The 27,459-nt window shown below is 35.1% G+C and overlaps 1 protein-coding gene across 1 annotated transcript in view; it reads right to left on the bottom strand.

The window, feature by feature from the left end:
- Positions 1-27,459, bottom strand: part of GLRB (glycine receptor beta) — a 93,070-nt gene that overhangs the window by 28,831 nt on the left and 36,780 nt on the right. The window contains exons 4-6 of the mRNA XM_047092078.1: positions 6,660-6,889; positions 6,466-6,548; positions 4,506-4,646 (exon numbers count right to left, since the gene is read on the bottom strand). Coding sequence (XP_046948034.1) covers positions 4,506-4,646; positions 6,466-6,548; positions 6,660-6,889 — 454 coding nt within the window. The remainder of the gene's footprint in view (positions 1-4,505; positions 4,647-6,465; positions 6,549-6,659; positions 6,890-27,459) is intronic.

Here is a 27,459-nt window from a genome sequence, read left to right as displayed (position 1 = left end):
ACAAAAATAAAGAGTTTATTTGAACTGCAGTTCTACTTATGCCAAATGTTTCCATATTATATCAGAAAACAAAAAAAAATGCAGAATGTTTGTCTCTTTTTTTAATTTTAATTTCATTAAAACCAGGCAATTAATTTAAATTGTGCATAGGTTTTAAAAAGATGCAAAAGGTCAAATAATGAAACCTCCCTCCCTTTTCTGTTCCCCACCACTCATCTTAACTTCCTGCCTGGACAAACAAGAACATATGTTTCTAACTAACAATTATGTGCAAAATTTCCAAAATAGAATCTTTTAAAAGTCCCATTTTCTGCAATTAAGAGGCTCCCAGTACTTCTTAAAAGTGGTTCTAAAGTACCTGGCTTTGCAATAGCATCACTTACTCAATTTAATTTTACATTTACCTAGCAAATGTGAGATAAGGAATGACATACATGTGCTTATCACATATTTTTAAATTTATTTTTTAATTGTTTTTTCTTTTCAAAATTTTATTTAAATTCTAATCTCTTAACATACAGTACATTATTCATTTCAGGAGTAGAATTCAGTGATGTATCACTTACATACAATACCCAGTGCTCAACACAAGTGCCCTCCTTAGTACTCATCACCCATCTAGCCCATCCCCCCACCCATTATCTCTCTGCTTGTTCTCTATCTTTAGTAGTCTCTCACTTACTGCATATTTTTAGGTAACCTGAATTATCACAAATATTACAACAATTTACTATGGAGTTGCTCACTTTAAAATGAACTTTTGCATTCCATCCCATCATATTTAATTGGCAGCCTAAATAACAGAAACCCTGTACTCTGAAGCAAGTTTCCACCCCCTCCTTTTATGAAGGCACCCACTAGGGGAGCTTCCCAAGACTTGGATGAATTTGGCAATAAAATACATGCTTGGATATTATAGTGATTTGCTCCATAAACTTTTATGAGAAACATTTCTTGATCTTTTTTGATCTTTTCCTAGTACTGTTACATTTATGAGAGGCAGGTGGGCAGCTAATTGATATAAATGTTCATTGGCAAATTCAATTTACTTTCTATTTCCTGTGGGGTTTTATTTCATTATTATTCACCTAGGCTTGCAATTTAAGTATTTTTCATACTTGTTTTCCCATATATTTCTCCTTCGTAACATCTACAATTATAAAAAACCTGTAACTTTTAATAAAGTTAAAGCTAAATTATTATTTCTGATTATTTCTGTACAAGTTAAAGAACATATTGTTCATCATTCTATATATGTTGCTATCTATATCTTTTTCATTATTCTACATTATTAAGCATCCCATATATTTAGAAGTTTCTTTATTTCTTTTATTTAAAAAATTATGTTTATTTATTTTTGAGAGAGAGAGAGAGAAAGATAGAGACAGAGCACGAGTGGAGGAGGGGCAGAGAGAGAGGAAGACACAGAATCTGAAGCAGGCTCTAGGCTCTGAGCTGTCAGCACAGAGCCTGACGAGGGGCTGGAACCCACGAACCACGAGATCATGACCTGAGCCTAAGTTGGACGCTTAACTAAGCCACCCAGGCGCCCCAGAAGGCTCTATATTTCTAAGTACATTTCTAAATATCCAAATATTAAATATATTTTACTAATAGTCATATGATGATTCATGTAAACACTGGTGATAAAGCATGCTTACTGAAACATAATAAATGACAATTATTATGATGTTAGAAATAAGTTTTTTTTTAGGGGGGAGGGTGCCTGGGTGGCTTGGTCAGTAAAGTGTCCAACTTTGGCTCAGGTCATATCTCATGGCTTGTGAATTCAAGCCCCACATCAGGCTCTGTGCTGACAGCTCAGAGCCTGGAGCCAGCTTCCAAATCTGTGTCCCTCTCTCACTCTGCCCCTCCCTCACTCATACTCTCTCTCTCTCTCTCTCTCAAGAATAAATAAACAACATTTTAAAAATTTTTAAATAGAAATAAGTTTTTTTTTGTTATTTTCTGTAGCTAATGAGAGTTCAGTGACTTATTTACAATAATTCAAAAAATACCACAAAATCTTTACTTATTATAATCTGAAGTAATCTCTCAACTACTCTCCAGCACATCTTATTTTCTTCTTAAGACTAAAATAAATTATTTTGCTTATGTGTGTACTATACTAGAATACATGTACAAAAGGGCAGGGATCTTGCCTTTATTCCTTGCTGCATCCCCAAAAGGAGACTTTTAGATATAGAGCTTAAGATGTAGGACTTAAAGGTGAAAAAACAAATATCCCAGGATTTTCAATGCTATGTCATCATTTTATGCTATTACATAAAATCAGAAATAAAATTACCAGTTTTATTTTCATCTTTTAGATGAAATTTAAAATTTCACTAGGGTCTATTTCAAATTTCTTAAAACAATTTAGAGACTATTCATTTTGAAATGTTAAGCATATAATCTAGATGTGGGTAACTATTTGCAGTGCATAATGGGACTGACTCCACAGGTAGGGTAGCAATACCAGACTCACTATTCCAGTGCTCCACCTAGATAAGTGTCTTTGCTTTATTGTCCTAACATGTAAAATAGGGAGAAGAAAAGTATCAAAGTCATGGCATTGTTGTGAGGATTAAGATACAGAATTCCTGTAGACTACTTAAAATAATGCCTGACATACAGCAAGAAATCAAAGAGCTATGTACTTAAAATGTGCTTCTACACAACAATCCCAAAACGCTGCTTCTTGGCTTTCAAGCTTATTTTTTTCATTACTAGGTGAGCTGTAAACGTTTCTAAACACTGTAGCTCATTTCCTTAATTTGAGTGAGTACCAAGAAGAGGAACACTATGTTTCGTGCAGTCGCCGACATCGAATTGCCTGGAACATTCGGTAAATCACTCAGTCACCCTGCTCTTCAGTTATTTTATGTGTTAAATAAAGAAGCTGCCTCAGAATTGTCAATAAGATCACTTCCATATCTAGCAGTCCGTGTATCTATGACTTCTTCACTGAGTACTTTGGTGGTCAAATTTTTAAGAGCTTTCAGGTTTTCCTTTGAAAAACCTTCATAAGGGGTGCCTGGGTGGTGCAGTCGGTTAAGCGTCCGACTTCAGCCAGGTCACGATCTTGCGGTCCGTGAGTTCGAGCCCCGCGTCAGGCTCTGGGCTGATGGCTCAGAGCCTGGAGCCTGTTTCCGATTCTGTGTCTCCCCCTCTCTCTGCGCCTCCCCCGTTCATGCTCTGTCTCTGTCTGTCCCAAAAATAAATAAACGTTAAAAAAAAAAAATTTAAAAAAAAAAAAAAAAAGAAAAACCTTCATAAATTCTTTCGCAGTGCACTTCCTTATTATCTCTCCCATTCTAAAATATATAAGCTTTATAAGAGAAGGAACTCCTTATATATAAATGCTATATAAGCTGTTAACTTATGTGAAAGTAAACAACACATGCTTAAACTAACTCTATCTCCAAGTTGCTTAAGTGTTGGGTTTATTGTAGCACTGTAAATATGCAAATGTTCACTCTACCTTTTTTAATATTATATTTTGTCTTTGATGATGTCACGATGACAGCATTTTTGCTCAAACATCCGATCTTTCTGAATTCTACAGAATTATACTATACATGTTTTATTTTTGCAAGCCAACATAAATGTTGCAATAAATTTAAACTTTTATTGTATCTATTTCTGAATATCTTCATCATATCTTTGTTTACTTCCTGAAAATTAGAAATTGTATGGTAATTTACAAGTTGAAATGATAATTTGAAATAATAGTTTGTATAATGATCAAAATTCAATCATCTTTTTATGTATTTTACTAAGAGAAACAATGTTATATTTAATATCTAAAACTCTCTGTAACTATCAGTTGTGACTCAAAGGTTGAATATGAATCATATTATTAAAGTATTGATTAGTATTATATTTTTATTTCTGCAAAGTTTGAGGTAATTTAATGAATGAGGTTAATTTGTTGTGCTTTTCGCAATTAGCTGCTCCATAACGTATGCCAAGAATATTATACAGGGAGTGTTCACTGATGTCTAGTTATTTCCTAGACATGCTATTGATTCCTGCACAGCATAAAGATCAGTGCTTTGTAAAACTAACAATATGGCTCAACCAACATCTAAAACCTGCCTCAAAGACAAGAGACAAATGTATATGGATTACATCGATCAAATCCATAATGTTTGGCCCCAAAATGAATCTTGCCAGAAGCAGAGTTTCTTCAATACTTAAGCAAACCATTGCTTGGGAGAGTTCATATTACTAAAATAAAAAATTGAAAACCTCTTGCTATCTAGAATTACATAAAGAAAAGCAAAACTAGAATAAAATTTTTTTAAGAACTTTAGTAAATGTAATTTTATGAAAGATTTACATATGTAATTTAAGTATATGGATATATGATAAACTACTTATAAATACTGAACTTTCTTTTTAACTAAGTTTTTTTCTATCCTGTTCCTAGCATATATTAAAATTAAAATGAATCTTTGAAATATGACTTAGTTTTGTTTAATTCAAAGAATATTACTTACCAGTGCCTTTATAGTATTTTGTACAGTTACCATATTCGATATCTTCCTTTTTAATATCAAACTGAGGCAATGCAATTTTTTCTAACTGAACAGGATCCCCTGATTGCCAGATAAACCGTAAATCATCAGTTGTGTAGCCAACTATAAACAAAAGTAAATAAATAAAAATATTAGTTTGGAATATGATTATTAATACTTTTAAATATTTTAGTAGTCCAATTATCAATTTCAGCAACGGTAAGATCATAGGCCTTACTTATATAAAATTTTTGTTAAAAATGTGAAGAGATAAAATCTATGGCCATTAATGAAAATATTAGCACAAATTTACAGATAATTAGTTGGCTTAAAGAAAGAATAAGCTAAAATATTTAGCATATTGCAGTTACAATCCTACGGCATCATATGTAGTAGCACATTTCTCTATATCAAAATTCTGAACTGTTGTTGATAAAGAGTAGGGAATAAGTCATTCTAGCTTTTTTGCATATCTACATTCACAACTATACAATATGCTACCTGGAAATTAAAAAACAAAAAACAAAAAACATTTAAGCACGAAATCACCTATATTTTTGAAGACATGACCACAAACTCCCCTGAAGGAGTTGCATGGCCACAGGAAAACAGTAAAACAACCTCTCAAGTGGACAGTATTACAGCAGGCTGAAGCACACATTTTGGGCTTAGGTAATATGGCTACAATTCAAGGATCCTATAGGGTTTTACAGCATAGAGTAGCCTACCATTCAACTCTTAAAGTGTATGGATTTTCCAAAGCAATATTTCAGTGCATCTGGTAATAGATTTGAATGTAAATAGTTAAAATTTTCTACACAAATACATATTGACACACAGGTATACACTGTACAACACATTCACAAAAATGTACATACACACACTTACATCTACAAAATCCCATTTTATACTTAGAAAGCAACCGATATTGTTCAAATGTAGGATCAAACTTCAGTACACTTAAAACAACAACAAATAACCACAAAGTAACTTTAAAGCACATCATCTAGCAAGTATATATACGATATTTTCCAAGGCTATCACTCTTTATTTTTTGCTGAAATAGCTCACGGTATATAGGTATTCAGGCTAAGGATTCCTTGTGTTAGTGTTCATTTTTCAAGTTTTATGTCCCACTTTTATTTTCAAAAGATAAGCATCATAGTGAATTAATATATTTTAAAGGTAAATAATCATTTCAATAATAATTTCAATTAATATACTTTATACCTTAATATAGTGCACCCGTCATAAACTAAAAAACATATGATCATAGAAACACAAAAATTCCAATGTTGTCGAAAAAATTTTTACACATCCAAAGAAAATGACTATTTGGCAGGATTTAGAGACAGTTTTTCAATGTTTTCAAATTTTCTGCTCTGAACACGTGATTTTAACAGCAGAACAGTTGTTAAGACATAAATTTTTTTCATTTATTTTACTTACTTTTTAAAATGTTTATTTATTTTTGGGAGAGAGAGACAGACAGAGCGCAAGCAGGGGAGGGGCAGAGAGGGGAAGACACAGAATCCGAAGTAGGCTTCAGGCTCTGAGCTGTCAGCACCAAGCCCAACATGGGGCTCAAACTCACTAGCAGTGAGATCAGGACCTGAAGTCAGATGCTTAGCCGACTGAGCCACCTAGGTGCCTCATGATTTACTTTAATTATGATACTAATTTCAAAGGAAGTTGGCAATTATAAGAAGTTAGAAGTATACACCTACGTAACTGAGAGTAAAACTAGTACCAAGGGATCTTAGTAATGATTACGGTAAAAGAATAACTATAATTTTCCTAAATAATTTTACTATTTGTAATCAAAAGCATCAGTTTTATCATTGTTATCCAAGATATTAGTAGAATGTATTGTCTAGAGATTTTAAACATATAGTCACATATAGATTTTATGCTATAGTCACTTTGGGTCTCATTTACATACAGCTCTCCAGCTGCATCTTGCAACGTTGTGTATCCATGGGAAACAAGGTCAAGTCCAAAGGGCAGGAAAGAGTAATAGATAACCTGAAAGTAGAAACAGAGGTCTTAGAAGTTGCTTAACATGTTTCTCTGTGATACACTGACTTAAAATATATATATATATACATGTATAAATGTACAAATATTAACAAGTACCTCATGCTGACAAGAACATCTCCATCACGAAAAATAAATAGAAGGATATTTTCCTGGGTCACATCATGAAAATTGGCACTTTTTTCATTTGCAAAAAATAAGTCAGGTTTCCACAGACACTTGTACATCGTGGGATCCACTGTCAGTGCATCTGAACCCCGAAAATCACTAGGGAGCTTCAACCTGGGATCGTTCCATTTTTGTCTCAAGAAGATGTTAACTCTATAGTCCTGAGGGGAAAAAAAATGTGTGCGTGTGGGTGTTTACTGCTATTTGAAAGGCATACTCAGCACCAGAATAAAAAGAGTTTCAGTGATTAGCAGCACCGGTATTTTTGGTCTTGTAACGTCAACCAGGATCAAAACAGTTTGGTCACTAAATAAAAAGAGCAGTCTAATAAGACCCTTGTGTCTCTATAGACATTCCAGCAGCACTTGCTAGCTCCAACATCAGAATGTAAGTTTACCAATAATTGCTTTACCTTTATACAAATGCCAGTTCTGCCAGTTGGGTAAGTGGTGTTATAACAACCTGAGACTGCTAAATATTACCATTATTCTTCCCCCCCCCAACACACCAAAAAAAGAATAAAATTTAATTAAAAATAGATGACAAGTAGGTGAGGGGATGGACTAAATGGGGAAGGGGCGTTAAGGAGGACACTGGTTGGGATGAGCACTGGGTGTTACACATAAGTGATGAATTACTGAATTCTATTCCTGAAATCATCATTACACTGTATGTTAACTAACTTTGATTTAAATTAAAATAATAATAATAACAAAACAAAATAAACAACAACAAAAAAGCTTCAGGTTATTAATCAATATATGTGTATATTGTGTCAATATACCTAAAATAATTTTTTTCTTTTTTGCTTATGAAATGTGCCTTTCCAACACTCACTGCTTTATGCTTAATGCCCATCTTTAATTACTCTTACTCCTATACCTCAATAAAGCTAAAAAAAAAAAAAGGAGAGTAAAGAAAAATATTTCTCCTGGCCTTTTACTAGTTAGCAAACTACAAAAATAATATATATGTGTATATAAAACATATACATTATATAATATTATGTATTTATGTATATAACACACATATGTACATATGTTTACCTAAGAAGGAAAAAGAAAAACTGTCTTTGAAGATTCATACATGTATGATTATAAAGAGAATTTAAGATAGTCAAATGAGATTTGCATTGGATGCAAAACAGGTACATCAAAATTTGTAAATGTTATATTTTATTTAACTATAGTAGAAAAATGTTTTGAAATCTACTAAATAGCTGATTATTTTACTTGAGTTTTTTGTCTATCTCCTAAAATTTTTATCTTAAAACTTTGTAAAAATTGAATTATGTCAAGACATAGATTTTAAGAGTATGTGCACTAGGAACAAGTTTAATACCTTAATACATTTTATTATCTGCCAGTTAAATGGGGTTCTAGCACAAATCAGGCTGTTAGTATATACGAACTTAACATTGAGCATCATGCTCACATCTTTTGATTTTAATTGTATATACTATACTCAGAACGTGCACAAAAGTGTCCAAAGCATAAATTGCATTGGGCTTCAGCTTCCTTATTTTCAATCATTCAAAATTCACAAAATACTATCTATCCATACAGTCTTTTGATATTATCAAAATGAATGAAATCATAAACTTCAAATCAAAATCCAAAATAATTAACTAGGAAGAGGTTATAGATCATCTTTTACTAAATAATAAGACCTAATAGATTTCTATAAAACATAAATGTACATGCTTTACATATGTGTAAAATATAAAATAAAGCATAAGCAAGGAGCAATCTGAGACATTTTACTTTCTCATATGATCTTCAGACTGTATAGTAATTGTAGAAGGGTAAAGGCACACAGTAACAATATCCACACACTGAAGTACAGAGAGTAAAATAAGATTTAACCTACCTATATCTCATAGCTACTCTAAACTTAAGGTTTCTAAAGGCTTCAACATATATAACACAAATGGTTTCTTAAAAATCATATGCAGATGGTTTCAGAGTGTCAAAGGCAAATAAACTAAGGATTATATAAGCAGGGTGCTTGGGTAGCTCAGTCAGTTAAACATCCGACTTCAGCTCAGGTCATGAGCTCACTGTTCATGGGTTCCACCCCACGTTGGGCTTTGTGCTGACAGCTGGGAGCCTGGGGCCTGCTTTGGATTCTGTGTCTCCCTCTCTCTCTGCCCCTCCCCCTCCCCGGCTGGCGCACGCGTGCGCGCTATCTCTCTCTCTCTCCCTCCCCCCACACGCCTCTCTCAAAAGTAAATAATAAACACTAAAAAAAAGGATTATATAGGCTGACACTGAACTTATCTGCACCATTGGGGGCGGGGGGGGTGGAAGGTAACATTTATCTTATTAAATGAACATGGAATTAAGGAGGGAATAAAGGAGGCCAAGGACTATAGAAAACAAAGAGTTATGTTGCACAGCTACATAAACTGTTTGTTAAAATATATGCATATCTTAAAATTCATAATGGGATTTAACTGCTTTATATCTGACTGTGGTTGTCACGACTACAAGAAATAACTCAAACTCATCCAAGACAAAGGCTTCTCACCATCACGTGGTGACACTTCCAGCAGAAGTAATGCTCTTCCCACCCCAAGTTTTTATCCATTCCAGGCAAACATCCATGGCCCTCCCCTTTAAAAGGCATACACATTAGGTTCAATTATTTTCTAATAAAATACCAATTATGCTACCTTCACTAAGCGCATGGTTGACATAGACTTGACATGACTTTGAGCACTTATGAGTATTCAACTTCATATTATTTGCTAAAAAGCTTCCTTGAAATGATCAGCTAAAATTATTGGTATTCTAAAATTACACACACTAAAACTATTTTATTACTTTCTTTATGTTCTATGTCTTGTCAAAAGGTAATTCATAGAAAACCACATCTTTAAACTTCTATGTTTAAAATGTGCATTCACATGTCATGATAAAATATATGTCCTAACTTGTTGTCAAGGATCAGTATGAAAAATAACCAGATGAGGTTGCCTATCTATCTTCTGTAAACATGTTGTTAAAGCCATGACCCCTTATTTTGGTCAACGGCCATTATATGAAAATACAGAAGATAAATTCTTCTTTATTTATTTATTTTTCACTTGTTTATACATATATTACTATATCATTTAATAGATATTTACTGTGTGCTAGGCACACTTACTCTAAGCGCTTTACAAAAATAAATCTATTCCTTAGAGTTCATTCCTAAAAATGCTCTCCTGATTCTCTTACATGCCTCCTATTACAGGAAAGTGAGACTGAAGTATCTCATCATGTTTTTCTTTTTGTCTGGCAGCTAAGGAGTGAAGGCTAAATTCTACAGCCAATTGAATTAATAATTCATCTCTCATATCCTGGTATGACTATCATTGCATGGTTCTTGCACATTTAGTCCTATTTCAATTATTTGCTTGCATTTTTTGTTGTTGTTATTATACACCTCAAATCCTTGCCAGAAATAGAGATGGATGAAAAGTAAAATATCATTTGAGGGATTGTCATATACCTGACAAGAGACTGTCAGCATTATTTGGATGCCACTGTTAATTAAGCAACTCTGCCAAAGTGGCTTTTAGAATCTAGATGCTTTATTTTAGTCTAATATTAGGTATTCTTATTTTAACAGAATGTTAGATATATTTATAGAGATACTAATATTAAGATCTATTGGTATTTTGTATCTAGACTAAAAACAACTACATTTTGGGGTGTATGCTGGTTTTCCCTGTAATAATTAATTTCCAATGATATTATATCAATATTTTTAATAATACTCAAGATATCTGACAGGAATGAAAGCAATGCCAACCTTTAACTTCAGCATACTTTGCATAATTAAAAAGAAGCCACCTTATAATGTTTGGGGTAACCTGAATTCTCCTTAAAATCTCCACACATACACATATCCTATGTTCCACTATTCTGTCTCCAAAATTGTATGGATAGTTCATCTAAAATTATACAGCAAAATTATTTTTCTTTTAAAAATTTTATAGCAATTTTAAGAGTGTTTCTCCATGTGAAGATCATTATTCCAAATCCTTCTTGAACTCTAAACAGTGTTTCCATCAATGCATGAATATCTTTATATCACTTATACCTTTATATCCATGATTAAGTTCAAAGCATTTTAACCAGCTGAAAGCTGATTAAAGCCTTGCATAGCCCTATACAGTACCAGAGGGGTTTGACAAAATAAAACCTATCTGTGGAAAAAATTACAAAATTACAAACGATACAAGAATGTCTTAATGTCACCACCTTTTTATTCTATATATCATCATAAATAGTGTTTTTGAAGTTATATTAGCCAAATTATAAAGCCTAGTATAATGGAGTCAACATGGGCTAGAAAAGATAAAGTACTTGACTCAAATTTCAGCTCTGAATCTTTAGCTTTGACCCTGAGCAAGTTTCTTAACCTCTCTGAACTCAGTTTCTTCATATAAAAAACATATTAATATTAATACCCTAACGTGATAATTCAATAAAATACTCAATTAAAAGATTAACACAGTGACTGCTATATAAATAAGTTAGTTCTCTTTTCATTAAACATCCTTGAGAATCTAGCTACAGAGTACGTTCTATACTTTCAGAAAATGTTTACTTAAATTCCTCCTAAATCCCTAGGTGATGGGTTGGCTCATTCATTCAATTCAAAAATTATTTATTAACCATATATTCTTTTCCAAACACTGGATACTAAGGATATATCTGTGAGTACTCCCAGACTTCAAAGATAATTGTAAGTTACACTGACAATCAGTCAAACATAAAACAATTTGCAAAAGGCTATAAAAATGGAAATAGTTTGCCACAGGGCATCTAATCTAGACTCAGGATTAGATAAAAGTAGCCAAGCGAACTGACATCAAGGCAGGGACCTGAAGACAGGACAGTCAGACAAATATGGGTCTGAATTACATATTTTATGTGCCCTAAAGCAATTCACTTAATCTCTCTGAGCCTCAAATTCCTCGTCAATAAAATTAATCCTAAATTATTCACAGGAATCAAATGAAATGCTGTACCTAAAGCATAAAACCTGGAACAAAGAAGTACTCAGAGTTAGCTAATTTATTATATGTATTATTAACATTATTATCAAGATAGCTATATCACCCCTGTGAAAAGGCTAACAATTACTATTGAAAGCATTTCTTTTCTATTGTTGTAAAGATGCCACCTGTAAGTTTTAATTGGTTACCAAACATCAAAACTAACTTTAATTCTATTAATTCTTCAAAAGGTTTGAAAAATCATTGTTCATGTACCAGATGTAAAGTACTATATTAGTTGCTGATTATACACAGATCAACATAATACAATATTAGAAAACAAAGCAGATTTCTGATTATTAATATTAATTATTAATATCTGATTAATCTAATATTAAGATTTCACAGACTTTAGATACATCAATGAGCAATGGCAAGTTTGTTTTATAGACTAACAAAATAAAATATCTACTTGTTATTATGTTCCAGACTAAATTCAATGATTACAAAAGAGGCTCGGTTAACAATCAGTTTTACTATGCTAGGTTAAACATTCATTTCTTCCTTCATTTGTTCACTCACTAAACAGTAATTCATTAAGGACTTTCTATGTTAGAAGTTCTGAGCTACCAGTCTGAGAAGGATAAAAACATGAGGGCCACACTCTCAGGAGGTGATGAGGATACAAGTAAGGAAATAATTGGTAAGGATTCTAAGGGTGACAGTACTTGTTGACAGAATAAGTGATCACTTCAGACACCAGTCAGGAAAGGCTGTAGAATGTGAATCTGAGGAGGGTCCCTGAGAGTGGGCAGAATTTTGCCAGGTGCTGCGATCAGAGAAGGTCAGGTAAGTGTTTTATCAGTAACACAAAAGAATCATTAAGGGGTGCCTGGTGGCTAGTTGGTTAAGCATCCAACTTTGACTCAGGACATGATCTCACAGTTCGTGGGTTCAAGCCCTGCATCAGGCTCTGTGTTGACAGCTCAGAGCCTGGAGCTTGCTTCAGATTCTGTGTCTCTCTCTCTCCTGTGTCTGCTCCTCCCATGCTCCTGATCTCTCAAAAATAAATGAAAACTTAAAAAAAAATTAATTAAAAAGAATCACTAAATATCAAGATACATAAATTGACAAACATAATCAATATCGTCACTAAAAAGAGGCCAGAATGAGAGACAGAGGTTTTGTAGTAATCAGTGGAAAGACATTAGTTAAAAATCAAGAGCAAGAAATATACGAAGAACTCTTTTTAATTTTTTTAATGTTTATTTATTTTTGACAGAGAAACAGAACATGAGTGGAGGAGGGGCAGAGAGAGAGTGCGACACACAGAGCTGTCAGCACAGAGCCGGATGTGGGGCTCGAACCCACGAACCATGAGATCATGACTTGAGCCAAAACTGGATGCTCAAATGACTGAGCCACCCAGGTGCCCCTACAAAGAACTCTTGAAATGCAACAATAAGAAACCAAACAACCCCATTAAAAATGGGCCAAATGGGGCGCCTGGGTGGCGCAGTCGGTTAAGCGTCTGACTTCAGCCAGGTCACGATCTCGCGGTCCGTGAGTTCGAGCCCCGCGTCGGGCTCTGGGCTGATGGCTCAGAGCCTGGAGCCTGTTTCCGATTCTGTGTCTCCCTCTCTCTCTGCCCCTCCCCCGTTCATGCTCTGTCTCTCTCTGTCCCAAAAATAAATAAACGTTGAAAAAAAAAAATTAAAAATGGGCCAAATATCTTAATAGACACCTCACCAAAGAAGATAAACTGATGGCAAATATGAAGAGATGTTCCACTTTACATGCCATTAGGGAAATGTAAATTAAAACAATGAGATACCACTACACCACCTATTAGAAAGGGCCAAAATCCAGCACACTGACAACACCAAATGCATATGAGGATGTGGAACAACAGGATCTCTCATTCATTGATGGTGGGAATGAAAACGGTGCATCCACTTTGGAAGACAGTTGGAAGTTTCTTACAAAATGACACATACTCTTACCACACTGCACTGCTTGGTATTTTTACCCAAAGGAGCTGAGAACTTACACTCACACAAAAACCTGCACATCCATGTTTACCATAGTTTTATTCATGATTGTCAAAACTCGTCCCTCAGTAAATGAATGGACAAACTGTGGTACATCCACACAACAGATATTACTCACCAGGATAAAGAAATGCACTGTCAAGCCACGAAAAGACATACAGGAATGTTAAATATATACTATTAAGTGAAAGACCCAAATCTGGAAAGGCTATATGCTGCATGATTCCAACTATGTGACATTCTGGAAAAGACAATACTATGGATACAGTAAAAAAAAAAAAAAAAAAAAAAAGAAAAGAAAAAAAAATCAGTGGTTGCCAGGGGGAGATGAACAGGTACAGTACAAAGGATTTTTAGGGTAGGGAGATTCTATTGTATCAAAGTATAATAGTAGATCATGTGTTCACACCTTTGTCAAAACCCATGAAATGAACAACACCAAGAGCAAACCCTAATGTAATCTACAGACTTTAGGTGATGATGTGTCATTATAGGTTCACTGATTGCAACAAATGTATCTCTTTGGTGCAGATGTCCATAGTGGGGGAGGCTGTAGGCAGGGAGAGGCAGGGGGTGTATGAGAGTTCCCTACACATTCTGCTCAATTTTGCTGTGAAGCTAAAACTGCTCTGAAAGAATCTACTTTTGGGGTGCCTAGGTGGTGCACTAGGTTAGGCGTCTGACTCTTGATCTTAGCTCAGGTAATGACCTTGTGGTTCGTGAGCTCAAGCCCTACGTCAGGCTCTGTGCTGATGGTGCAGAGCCTGCTTGGGATTCTTTCTCTCCCTCTCTGCCCTCCCCCACTTGTGCTCTCTCTCTCTCTCTCTCTCTCTCTCTCAAAATAAATTTAAAAAATAAAAATAAATTCTACTTTTAAAAGTGAATGCACTTGGGGCACCTAGGTGGCTCAGTCGTTTAGAGTCCGACTTCGGCTCAGGTCATGGATTCTGTGTCTCCCTCTCTCTCTGCCCCTCCTCCGTTCACACTCTCTCTCCCTCTTGATCTGTCTCAAAAAGAAACATTAAAAAATACATACATACATACATACATACATACATAAAAGTGAATGCACTTGGCACATAAATATATTTCAAGGATGTTTATTGCACACATCTATGTAATAGCCAAAAAAAACAACAAAAAAACCCAGAAACAATATAAAATCTATCATGGAGGAACAGATTAGTAAAATATGTTATTTTCATATGATAGAATGAATTTACCATTAAAAATATGAACATAATTTATATAAAACAATCTGATCATTCTCTCAAAACACTGATACTACGAGTTTCTTTCAAGAAAGTAACATTTCTCATGGAAAACCCAATGGCGAAGTCTGCTAAGAAGAGCCAATGAACATGAAGATATGTTCTGCCTCACTAGAAAAGGAACACAATAAAAAACAAGATTCAATTTTTTCCCTTTGTTCAAGAAATTGGAAATGAGGATGATGAGTAATCATATTTATCATTCACAAGGCATGGAGACCTGGCACATTCCTACACTACGGATAGCAAAATAAACTTAAAAACTTTCTTGGAGGGTTATTTGGCAATATATATCAAAATTTAAAGAAAAGTAAACAAATTCCAACAAAGTAATTCATCCTAAGAAAGGTATGTATGAAGCTGAAGCTACAAAAAAAATTGAATGCAACACATTGTATAAACAAAATAAAAGGGAAAAGGAGGTAAAGTAAAATAAAATCTGGAAATAGAGAAAAAATGCTGTTGTTTGCCTTTTTAATATCATGCTGAAACATTGTCTAACAAGCCCACTTAAAGGGTCATAGGATTCTCCAGGAAAATGTAACTTTGTCTGACTTGCCATTTTCTACTGGTTACGGGCCCAGATGCCATAAAATCATATAACCTATAGCAGGTTCGTAAATTGCAAATGATTTTTGCCTGGTGTAGATGCAAATGTTTTATGTCAGGTAGAAAAGATATCCACCAAGAATATGTTTTTATTGCCCTGTGAGACATTAACAAGTCTGTATCTAATTTAGCAGTCTAATTTCAGCATTCATTCCTTCACTTCCAGCTCCTGAAGTCTCCACTGAAGCAGCTTTACTATCCCACTGGATCCCTCACTAATGAATTCAATAACTCACTAACATGTCCTCACTCTACGTACATATTTAACTTTTCAACAATTATAGTCTGTCCTCACAAAGTTCAACATAGGAATACCACATGCCCCAGCAATTCCACTCCTAGGTATAAGCCCAAAAGAACCAAAAGGAGAGATTCCAACAGATACTTGCATGCTCAGATTCACCGTGGCATTATTCACAATAGTCAAAAGGTGGAAACAACCCAAGTGTCCACCAAGAGATGAATGGATAACCAAAGTGTGGTATGCAGGCATACCTTGAAGATATCGCGGGTTCAGTTCCAGACCACAGCAATGAAGTAAATACTGCAGTAAAGCAGGTCAAATGAATTGTTTGGTTTTCTAGTGCATATAAAAAGTATATTTACACTATACCGTAGTGTATTCAGTGTGTGACAGCAGTAGGTCTGAAAAAAACAATGTACACACCTTAATTAAAAAATATGTTATTGCTAAAAAATACTAACTATCATCTGAGCTTTCAGTGAGTCATAATCTTTTTTTTTTTTTTTTCCGGTGGAGGGAGTCTTGCCTTGGTGTTGATGGCTGCCGACTGACCAGGGTGCTGGTTGGCGAAGGCTGGGGTGGCTGTGGCAATTTCTTAAAATGAGACGACAATGAAGTTTGCCACATCCAGTGACTCTTCCTTTTGTGAATGACTTCTCTGTAGCTCGAGATGCTGTCTATAGCATTTGACCCACAGAAGAACTTCTTTCAAAACTGGAGTCAATCCTCTCAAATCATGCTGCTGCTTTACAACTGAGCTTATGTACTATTCTGAAACCTTTGTTGTCATTTCAACGATCTGCACAGCATCTTCACGGAGGAGACTCCATCTCAAGAAATCACTTTATTTGCTCATCCAAAAGGAAACAACTCCTCATCCATTAAAGTTTCATCATGGGGTCGCAGCAATTCAGTCACATCCTCAGGCTCCACCTCTAATTCTAGTTCTCTCCCTATTTCCATCACATCTACAGTTATTTCCTCCACTGCAGTCTTAAGCTCCTCAAAGTCATTAATGAGGGTTGGAATCTCTCTCTCCAAAGTCCTATTAACGTTGATATTTTGACCTTTTCCCATGAATCACCAATGATGTTAATAGCATCTAAAACACTATCTTTTCCAGAAGGGTTTCAATTTACTTTGCCCAGATCCAATGGAGGAATCACTATCTATGACAACTATAGCCTTGAGGAAAGTTTTTCTTAAATAATAAGACTTGAAGTTCAAAATTACTTCTTTTTTTAAATTGTTTATTTATTTTTGAGAGAGAGAGAGAGACAGAGCACAAGTTGGGGAGGAGCAGAGAGAGGGGGAGACAAAGAATCCGAAGCAGGCTCTAGGCTCTGAGCTGTCAGCACAGAGCCTGACACAGGGCTCGAACTCACAAACCATGTGACCATGACCCGAGTCGAAGTTGGACGCTAAACGACTGAGCCAGGCACCCCAAAGTTCAAAATTACTTCTTAATCTATGGGCTGCAGAATGAACGTTATGTTAACGGGTATGAAGACAACGTTAATCTCTTTGTCCATCTCTCTCGGAACTGTTGGATGACCAGGTGCATTGAGAATGAGCAGTCATATTCTGAAAGGAACCTTTTCTTAGAGCAGCTGGTCTCAACAGTGGGCTTAAAATATTCAGTAAACCAGGTTGTAAACAGAGGTGCTGTCATACAGGCTTTCTTGTGCTACTGATAAGAGCACAGGCAGAGTGGAGTTAGTATAAAGCTTAAGGGCCTTGGGGTTTTCAGAATGGTAAATAAACATTGGTTTCAACTTAAAATCACCAGCTGCATTGGGCCCTAACAAGTGAGTCAGCCTGTTCTTTGAAGTTTTGAAGCCAGACATTGACTTCTCTTCTCTAGCTGCTAAAGTCCTAGATAGTATCTTTTTCCAATAGAAGGCTGTTTTGTGTACATTGAAAATCTGCTGTTTAGTGTAGCCACCTTCATGAATTATCTCAGCTGGATCTTCCGGAGAACTTGCTGCAGCTTCTCCATCAGCACTTGCTGCTTCATCTTGCACTTTGATGTCATAGAGCTGGCCTCTTTCCTTAAACCTCATGAACCAACCTCTACTAGCTTCACACTTTTCTTCTGCAGCCTCCTCACCTCTCAGCTTTCACAGAGTTAAAGAGAGTTAGAGCCTTGCTCTGGATTAGGCTTTGGCTTAAGGCAATGTTGTGCCTGGTGTGATCTATCTGGACCACAAAAACCTTCTTCATATCAGCAATAAGGCTGTTTTGCTCTCTTATCATTCATGTGTTCACTGGAGCAGCAGTTCTAATTTCCTTCAAGAACTTTTCCTTTGCAACCACAATGTGGCTGTTTGGTGCAAGAGGCCCAGCTTTTGGCCTATCTTGGCTTTTGATATGCCTTCCTCACTAAGCTTAATCTTTTCTAGCTTTTGATTTAAAGTGAAAGACATGCGACTCTTCCTTCACTTGAACGCTTAGAAGCCATCGTAGGGTTATTAATTGGCCTAATTTCAACATTGTGTATCTTAGGGAATAGGAGGCCCAAGGACAGACAAGGAGAGAAACAGAAAATGGCTGGTTTGTGGACTAGTCAGAACACACACATTTATCAATTAAGTTTGTCATCTTTTATGAGCATGGTTTCTGATGCCCCAAAACAATTATAAGACTAACATCAAAGATCACAGACCATCATAACAAATAATAGTAACAAAGTCTGAAATACTGTGAGAATTACCAAATGTGACAAAGAGGCAGAAAGTAAGCAAATGCTGTTGGAAAAACGGCACTGATAGACTTGCTCACTGCAGGTTGCCACAAATCTTCCATTTGTAAAAAAGACAAAATCTGCAAAGGACAATAAAACAAGGTATGCCTGCATACACATACACACCGAGGGATATTATTCAGCCATAAAAAGGAATGAAATTCTGGTACACATTATGGCAGAAATAAATCTTGAAAACAGAACAACAACAAAAAGAAGACTAATGAAGAGTTTGTCTGAAAGTATTAATCATAGTAGGAATGCAAGGCAAAAAACAAACAAACAAACAAACAAACTAACAAAGCTCTGGGAAAGGCAAGCATTTAAGGGACAGGCTAGAAGACTGAGGAGAAAAGGAAACCCTGAGAATGTGATTTCATCACCAACCCAAACAGGCACAAACTTTGAGAAGGTCAACAGCAGCAGACGTCACAGAAGTTCAAGTATAATCACACTTTCAGCAAATGAGGAAGCCCCTGAAAATTTTAGCAGAAGCATTTTAATAGAGTGACATAGTAAAAGCAAGATTATGGAGGATTAAGAACTGAACAGAAGACAAAGTTTCCTGTCTATAAGATGTGGATAACAAAAATATACCCACAAAGATAGCATTTTTATAAGGATTAAGTGAGGTAATATATTCTGCACTTGGCTATACTAAGGGCTAAACAAGCACATTGCCTTATTAGGATATATCTTTTATGCTGCTGTTATCCTTTTATAATATCGGTAATACCTATTAATAAAATTTTTGCCTCAAAAAAATTCTGCATATAGTGTCACTCATTCAATTTGTTCTGTACTGTGCTGATCAACCAACAGTTATTCTTAATAATTTACTTCAAGGTCACAAATCCTGACACAGTACTAAAATATACTTCTGAGCATCTCCTGTATTATTCTTCTTGCTTTCAACTGTTCTGTTGTAAGCTCAATATACCACATAATCCTCAAGCCTCTACAGTTATCCTTTTCTTAATTTTATTTTTTAGAGTACTCTAGAGTTGTATTACAGTAAGCATCACTGAAAAACTGGAAATTGCTTTTCTTGTTGTATCAGTCTTGGTCATTGTATCTTATTATCTCATTATGAAAGGACTTCAACGATGTTTTTCTGTTAGCTATGTAGCCACATATTATTATGATTCAATCCAAGTTGCAGCAAATTTATATATCTTTTAAGAATGTTTTAAAATTTTACAGTTTAAATTAATAATTTGAGTTTAACATTCATTAAAAGATAAAAGCTCATTAGTTGCTTTGGTGAATGTTTTATGGGCATTTCTAAATAATTGCTAGTTATTGGCATTTCCAATGCTCTATATTAAGATAACTATCTTTGAAACCTACTTATTTTCATTTTCAATTATTCAATCACAATAATTATAGCTTTATCGTTTGTTTTGCAATGAAAAATTCCCATCAGAAACAGACTTCTTTTATCAGTGGAAAATTACTTAATTGTTTTTAAAGAACTTGGTGACAAATACTACTCATTGTTCATTCCAAAGAGCATACGATTATTCATTATCTAGAAAATGGATGTTCTCCAAAATTTTCAGTCCCAATTAACACCCAAATTCAACTATTTCTTCAAGGCAATAAAACACTTCACAACAAGACATTAAAACTGGTTGAATTGCATTATTGATATTTTAACACTTAAAAAGTTTTTATACTTTGTATTATTGTTAGGATAGCTATTCTGGTTAGTCCTGATTTTTACCTAGCCTTCACATACGCAATCTTTAATTTAACTCTTGGGTAGTCTTTACATTACAATACAAATTGAGCATTCAAAGAAATAAAGGAGATCAATTCTCATAGCATCTGGCAGCATAATAACTAAAGTTCTGTCAACAAAGCTGTTATAAGGCTGTTTGAAAAGGGTTAAATTTAGTCATTAGTGAGGTTAGATGTTTCGTGTAGGAATTACAAGTTAACAAAATGCCACTAAAAATTTTTAGGTCATATTTTAGCAATATTTCTCAATGTGTAATTTTATTAAAAAGTTTTAGTTAAATGGCGTTCAATAACACCATATGAATATTTAAAATTTTCTAGTCCTATTCCAATATTCCATGGATATTAGGAGTGCCTGGTAGGTGGTACTGTGGTGCCTCTCTGAACTCAAAACTCCATGAGAGTAGCAGTCTGCTGGGCTGCATATACCAAAAGAACCTAGCGTAATTGGGATGATCCTCCAACAGAATTTGGGAGGAAAAACTGTATTAAAGTATTCATCAGCATGTGTCTTAGTTTCCCATTGCTGCTGTAACAAAATTACCAAATCTTTAGTGGCCTAACAGATAACAATTATCATCTCACACTTCTGGAGTTCAGAACATCAAAATTAGTTTCACACGACCCAAGTTACAGAGTCTGCAGGGCTGACTCCTTCTGGAGGTTCTGAGGACAGATTCCATTTCCTTGCTTTTTTCAAGTTCTAGAGGGCACCTATGTTCCTTGACTGATGATACATCACTTCCTTGTATTACTCCAAGTTCATATAGGTTTCATTGCATCTACTACTGACTCTGATCCTCCTGCCTCTTGTTTTTAAGGACCCTGGTGATTATAGAGGCCTTGCTTGGACAACCAGAATAATCTCCCCAGTTCAAGATCCTTACTTTAAAAATTTTTTTTTTTTAACGTTTATTTATTTTTGAGACAGAGAGAGACAGAGCATGAACGGGGAGGGGCAGAGAGAGAGGGAGACACAGAATCAGAAACAGGCTCCAGGCTCTGAGCCATCAGCCCAGAGCCTGATGCGGGGCTCGAACTCACGGACCGCGAGATCGTGACCTGGCTGAAGTCGGACGCTTAACCGACTGTGCCACCCAGGCGCCCCTCAAGATCCTTACTTTAATCACACACACAAAGTCTCTTTTGCCATGTGAAATAGCATATCCACAGACTCTGAGATTAGGACATGGGCATCTTGGAGGAACATTATTCCTACCACAGGGTACAAACCTAAAAGTAGATCATATGAGAAAAAATATATATATAAAACCTTTTGAAGGTTTGTGTATCTAAGATGTAAAATAGAAAAAAACAATGGGAACACATAAGTCTAATTTTATTCTATAATGAATTAATGTTGGAAAGTTAATAATCAAAGCAACAAAATAAAAGGAATAGTAAACTAAGACTAGTTTCAAGGAAAAAATGTAAATCTCTATATAGAAGGGAAATATACAGAATTGTTTTTAAAACAACAAAGATAAGTCATTGCCATAAACCAGAATTAAGCTCTTTTAGCAGATCCCAAATGTGACTTTTTTTTTTCCTGATAGGCTCAAAAAGAGCTGAAGTCTATTATTAAGACAAATAAAAAGTCATACAGCAGAAAGGCACAGAAAGTCTGACAGGATCATGAGTTATAGTGCAATAATAATTCAATATAATTATGAAGCATGACTAAACCAAAGAAAGAATATGGATTGTATAAACAGGCTTTGATTTCCATGAAAGAGCGCTTACGTATCTTGGATGAGGTGAAGTGTCTGTGTATAGATTATTACAATAAACCATAATACCCAACTTTTCCCCCACAAGTGTAATAGTTCACATTTTCAATTATGAAAATCCCAGTGATTTAAGCCAAAGGTAAGAACTGAATAAAAAAAATCAATAAATATTATAAACATAACCATAGAACAGATGCCACCTGGCTTCTAAAAAACCATTCTTCTCACTGTTCTGAATGCTCCTTTTCCAGTTGTCCCAAGCAGTGGCATCTACACTGATAAAATTAGAACTTCAAATTAGGATGATTACATTTATTTGACAATTTTGGTGATGTTACTATTAACGTCAGGAAATACCACTTGTAGTATTAATTATGATATTTTACAACAAAAAGTAAGGTAGTAGGATGCAAATAAACACATCGAAATGAGAAATAAGAATTTTGAGCTATAAAATGGGATCGTAAAACAAGCTGTAGGGGCATATAACATGGAAAGATCTTAAGGAATATTAATATGACTGTAATTTCTCCTTCACTACACAATTATGGTTTGTGAATCAATGTGAGATTACTTTTAGTTTAGCCAGCAATAGTTAGCATCTGAGTTAAACAAACAAGCACAAAGAAATGGTTGCCAAATGGAATTGGTTAAAATTTCCCAACAACAATGTGAATGCCTGGAACCCTGATTGCTTCTTCAATAATCAACTTTATCTGTTGGAAGAAAGGACTGGGTTGCCTTCTTTCAGAAGCTGCCCTACATCTGTCTGCCACCTGACTTGTAGCTACTGATGTTACATGCACCCCTGAGCTTTGTGTTCTGCATTATGCCGTCTGGAACAAGAAACTGCCAGTTGAGGTAGAAAGGTCTGAACTATAGAGAAAAGCTTTGGGCAATATTGAAGCTTCCTAAATTTTAGGAGTTCCTTTATTTCAGCATATCTTTGTAGGGGAAATTTCTAGGCAGCTATTAATAAACAAAACCACAACTTTACAATGGGGCTACTAACAAACTTATAAAGAGTTCATTTTCTTTAGCATTTCCTTTAAGATGCGATTCTATTGTGAAACAGTACATAATTTGAAAATGCTTGACAACCCGAGTCACCGTCACTGAGAGCTAATAATATGCCAGGCAAAATACTGTTGCTTTATTTTTGTAACTTATTCACTCTTTTTAGGGTATAGCGCATCAGGTACACAACACAAGTGTATTCAACACAAGTACATTCAGGTATTCAAGCACAAGCCTGTCTACTATCACGGCTTGCACACTGTGTACCATACTGTTTCCATAAACATACATCCTGTATTTAGACAAATCTAATACTCTTTTTTCCCAACCTCTTGTTTTAGGGCACTTTTTTGTTTGCTTTGTTGCTAAGAAATATGTTCTCTAGTTATTATTTTAAACGAAAAGGTGGGGAGAGAGGTAACAAATACCAACAAGGATGTGGAATAAAGAGGACCATTGTATGCTGCTGATGGGAACATAAACTGGTATATACACCACTATGGAAAACAGTATGGAGGTTCCTCAAGAAATTAAAAATAGAACAACCATAAAATCCAGTAATCCCACTTCTGGGTATATATCTAAAGGAAATAAAATTATAATCTTGCAGACATATCTGTATTCCCATGTTCACTGCAACATTATTGACAACAGCCAAAGTATGGAAACAACCTAAGTGTCCATCAGCGGATGAATGGATCAAAAAAATGTGGGGTGTGTGTGTGTAATGGAATACAATTCATCCTTCAAGAAAGGAAATTATGTTATTTGTAACAACATGGATGAGCCTGGAGGGCACACAAACAGAGTAGAAAAGTGGTTGTCAGGGGCTTGGGGTGTGGTTGGTAGAAGAGTACAAACTTTTAGTTATAAAGTGAATAAGGTGAATAAGGTCAGGATCTAATGTATAAGATGGTGACTATAGTTGAAAACACTGTTTGTGTAACTGAAATTTTCTAAGAAAGTAGAACTTAAATATTCTCACCAAAACTTTAAAAAATAAGATAAGTATATGAGGTGATGGATGTATTGATTAATTTGATGAGGGGACTCCTTTCACAATGGAGACATATATCAAATCATCACATACACTTCAAATCTCTTAAAATTTTGTCAATTATACATCAATAGCTAAAACAATAATAATAATAAAGTAAGCCCACCCTGGCAGATTGGAAGGGAAAAAAAAAAGAAATATCCTCTCATCCAATATACCCTTTAAGTTATTCTCCTGAGTCCATCACTATTATTCCTGACCAGTGTTTGTATCTAGTAACAAAGAACAAATTTTGTTTTAGACCTTGTTTTTCCTTAGATGACACCTTAAAGTTATCTATGTACCTATAATACCTTGTGACTTTCCCTACTTGGAAGGAACAAAGTATGAGGGCACTATTTTTGAAAAGACTAAGCAAATCTATAAAATATGACAGTCTCAAAAGACATGTTTAGGAAACTGTTTTATGGGGATGTATAAAATAAACATTGCTGAAAGCAAAACATAATAATAATAATAAAGCAGAATATTTAAGTCTATTCAATGAGCAAAACTTTAGCCTGTGTTTACACAACACTAAGTGAAAGGCAGATTGATTTTCATCCAGCAAATATATATAATTTGGCTCCTCTGGATAAAGGTCTCTAAAATTTCCAAAATCAATGCTCTACAATAAAAACCTATTTCAGTCTGTTACTTAATCAAATAAGTGCTTGACATAAGTCTATTAATTACATTTGCCCGGCCAATTGTTTTAACACTACTTTGACTCTGTGCTAGGCAAAGAGCAGAATATTTGTTCATTTATTCAATCAATATTAGCTAATATAAGAAATTATTTATAGGTTTACTATTTATGGAGCACCTTTTGTCTTCTGTATCTTGGAGAAAATGAAGTGGGATACATTATTCCTGCCTTGAAGAAGTTTACAGTCCATTAGAGAATAAAAGAACACACAAAAATAATTTAGTTACAGTAAAGAAGCTATCAGATGATAGAGATGAAAGATGTGGTTTGAAAAGAAAGCACTAAGTGAGTCAGAATAGCCATAAAGGGCTCTGATTAGAAGATAAGAGACGGAAATCAGGGATAAATAGGAGGGACAAAGACTCCCTGATGAAAATTGGATGAATCCGGTTCCAGCAGGAAGTACTCTGGGCTAGCTACCATGATGAATCCCAGCAGGAGGACAACAAGAGGATACATTATAAATATGCAATATTTTATTATAATCCTCAAATATTCTGTAAGAAAGTTCCTCTCCCTTTTCTAGCATCCCTTTTACCCAGGTGTTTTCAACCCGATACAATCAAGTAACTACTGATGGGACCTGGAGAAGTTTAGGTGTCTGACATTTGGAGGGCATTCGATAATTACTAAAGCATAGATATATTAATGATACCTCCTGAGTTGGGACACATTGTAGCCTTTATACAAATGAGAACAAATATCCTTGCATTAGCTGTCCCAGAATGCAAGATACAGTAGGAATGTCTCCAAGAGGCCAGAATATCTTTCAGGGATGATTTAGGATTAGGGCAACGATGCCACAAAAGACAAAAGAGGGTACAGAGGAGAGCACAGACACTACGTAGATCCTCTTAAAGTTTCACCTTGGGAAAATAACATCTCCTACTCTTGCAAAGTGAAGTGCTTAGACAGACTAACCACATTTTCAGTTAAAGTTAACTACACTTGTCTCCTGAGTGCTGAACAGTAGTCTGTATCTTATTCCACAGCTATCTTCTAGTGATCTATACTGTATGTTTCTGTCATTTAGGTGAACTAAAAGGTCACTGGAAGTAAATGAATTTGATTCCAAAATATCCTTTTGAATAATTCTCCAAAAACATCTATCAGCTAAGAAAATAATCAGTTATTCAGGGGCTAAATACATGCTTCTACAAAAAATAAATAACATTCTCATTGCAATTAGACATAAAAACAGTTGTCATAAATTAAATGCAATACACAGTTGCTTTTATAACACATTATGCTACCCTGAGGAATAATGGAATACATATTTTAAATCACTCTTTCTCTAGTGTGAGATATTCCCTGAAAAATTATACTGTGCCTTATCTATTACTAGGCTTTCAATCTGGAACATATACTATATTGATAAAAATGTAAGTATTAATAAAAATATCAGTATCTCCAAAAAATACAAAAAAACTTGAGCCTTCTCTCTCCCACTTGAAGCAGCATTTTGGCATGTGTTTTTTCAAAAAGGGCAAAATCCAATATTCTAAAACATCAAAAAACAAGTAGACTTTATTGAAGTCTTTTAAGAAGCTGAAGAGGAATTACATCACACATCATTCAGGAAATCTGCTAATGTAATCTGCTAATTAGTAACCTACTAATAAAAAAGTACTTCATGGAAGCTGCAATACAACTCATCACGGATAACAGCCACTCCTCCAAACTCTTTTCCGTGCCTTTCAAGACAGGAGCCTGCCTGTCACTACTTTCTGCTCTTCCTTTGCTTTTCCTTGACCTTTCCCCTCGCTATGTCAGTTTTTTAGGGAGCTCTGCTGCCATATCTTAGAAAGATTGATTTTCTTCTTTGCTTTCTACAATTCTCTGATCCCAACATCACAATATTAGCACAACAGAGGAAATGAAGATTCTCCTCAAGAAACCAGAAGAAAAATAAACTGTGAAGACTTATTTTTAATGCTCACACAGATAAGCATACTAGGAAATAAATGTTGCTCCAGAATACATTGCAGAAGTGCTTTTCCCAGGTGGTAACCAATTAGTTGCTCAGAGTGAGTATATTAATTCTTCCAAGTCCGTAAGTTTTAACTAACATTAAGGCTACATTTGAATTGCAAAATTATATAGGCACTGAAATCATTAATGTAACAAACCTTGGAACTTGGATATTTTATACTAGAAGGAAGCATGCGTTTTGCCTTAGAGTTATTCATTATTTTTCAGTTTTTTGTTTTTTTTTAATTTTTTTAATATTTACTTATTTTTTGAGAGAGAGAGAGAGAGAGAGCGCAAGATGGGGAGGAGCAGAGAGAGGAGACACAGAATCCAAAACAGGCTCCAGGCTCTGAGCTGTCAGCACAGAGCCCAACACCAGGCTCGGACTCACGAACCGTGAGATCATGACCTGAGCTGAATGAAGTCAGATGCTAAACCAACTGAGCCACCCAGGTGCCCCTTTATTTTTCAGTTTTTTTCATGTTTTTATGTTATTTTTGAGAGAGACAGAAAGAGTGCAAGCAGGGGAGGTAGAGAGAGAGGGGGAGACACAGAATCCGAAACAGGCGCCAGGCTCTGTGCTGATGCCGAAGGGCTCAAACTTTCAGACGGTGAGA

Source organism: Lynx rufus, unplaced genomic scaffold (genome assembly GCF_022079265.1).
Source record: "Lynx rufus isolate CCGP_SWC_20201006 ecotype Redwood Valley unplaced genomic scaffold, mLynRuf1.p SCAF_3, whole genome shotgun sequence".
Lineage (NCBI taxonomy): Eukaryota > Metazoa > Chordata > Mammalia > Carnivora > Felidae > Lynx > Lynx rufus.
Note: the sequence above shows the minus strand (reverse complement) of the source record. Positions and strands in the feature narration are given on the sequence as shown.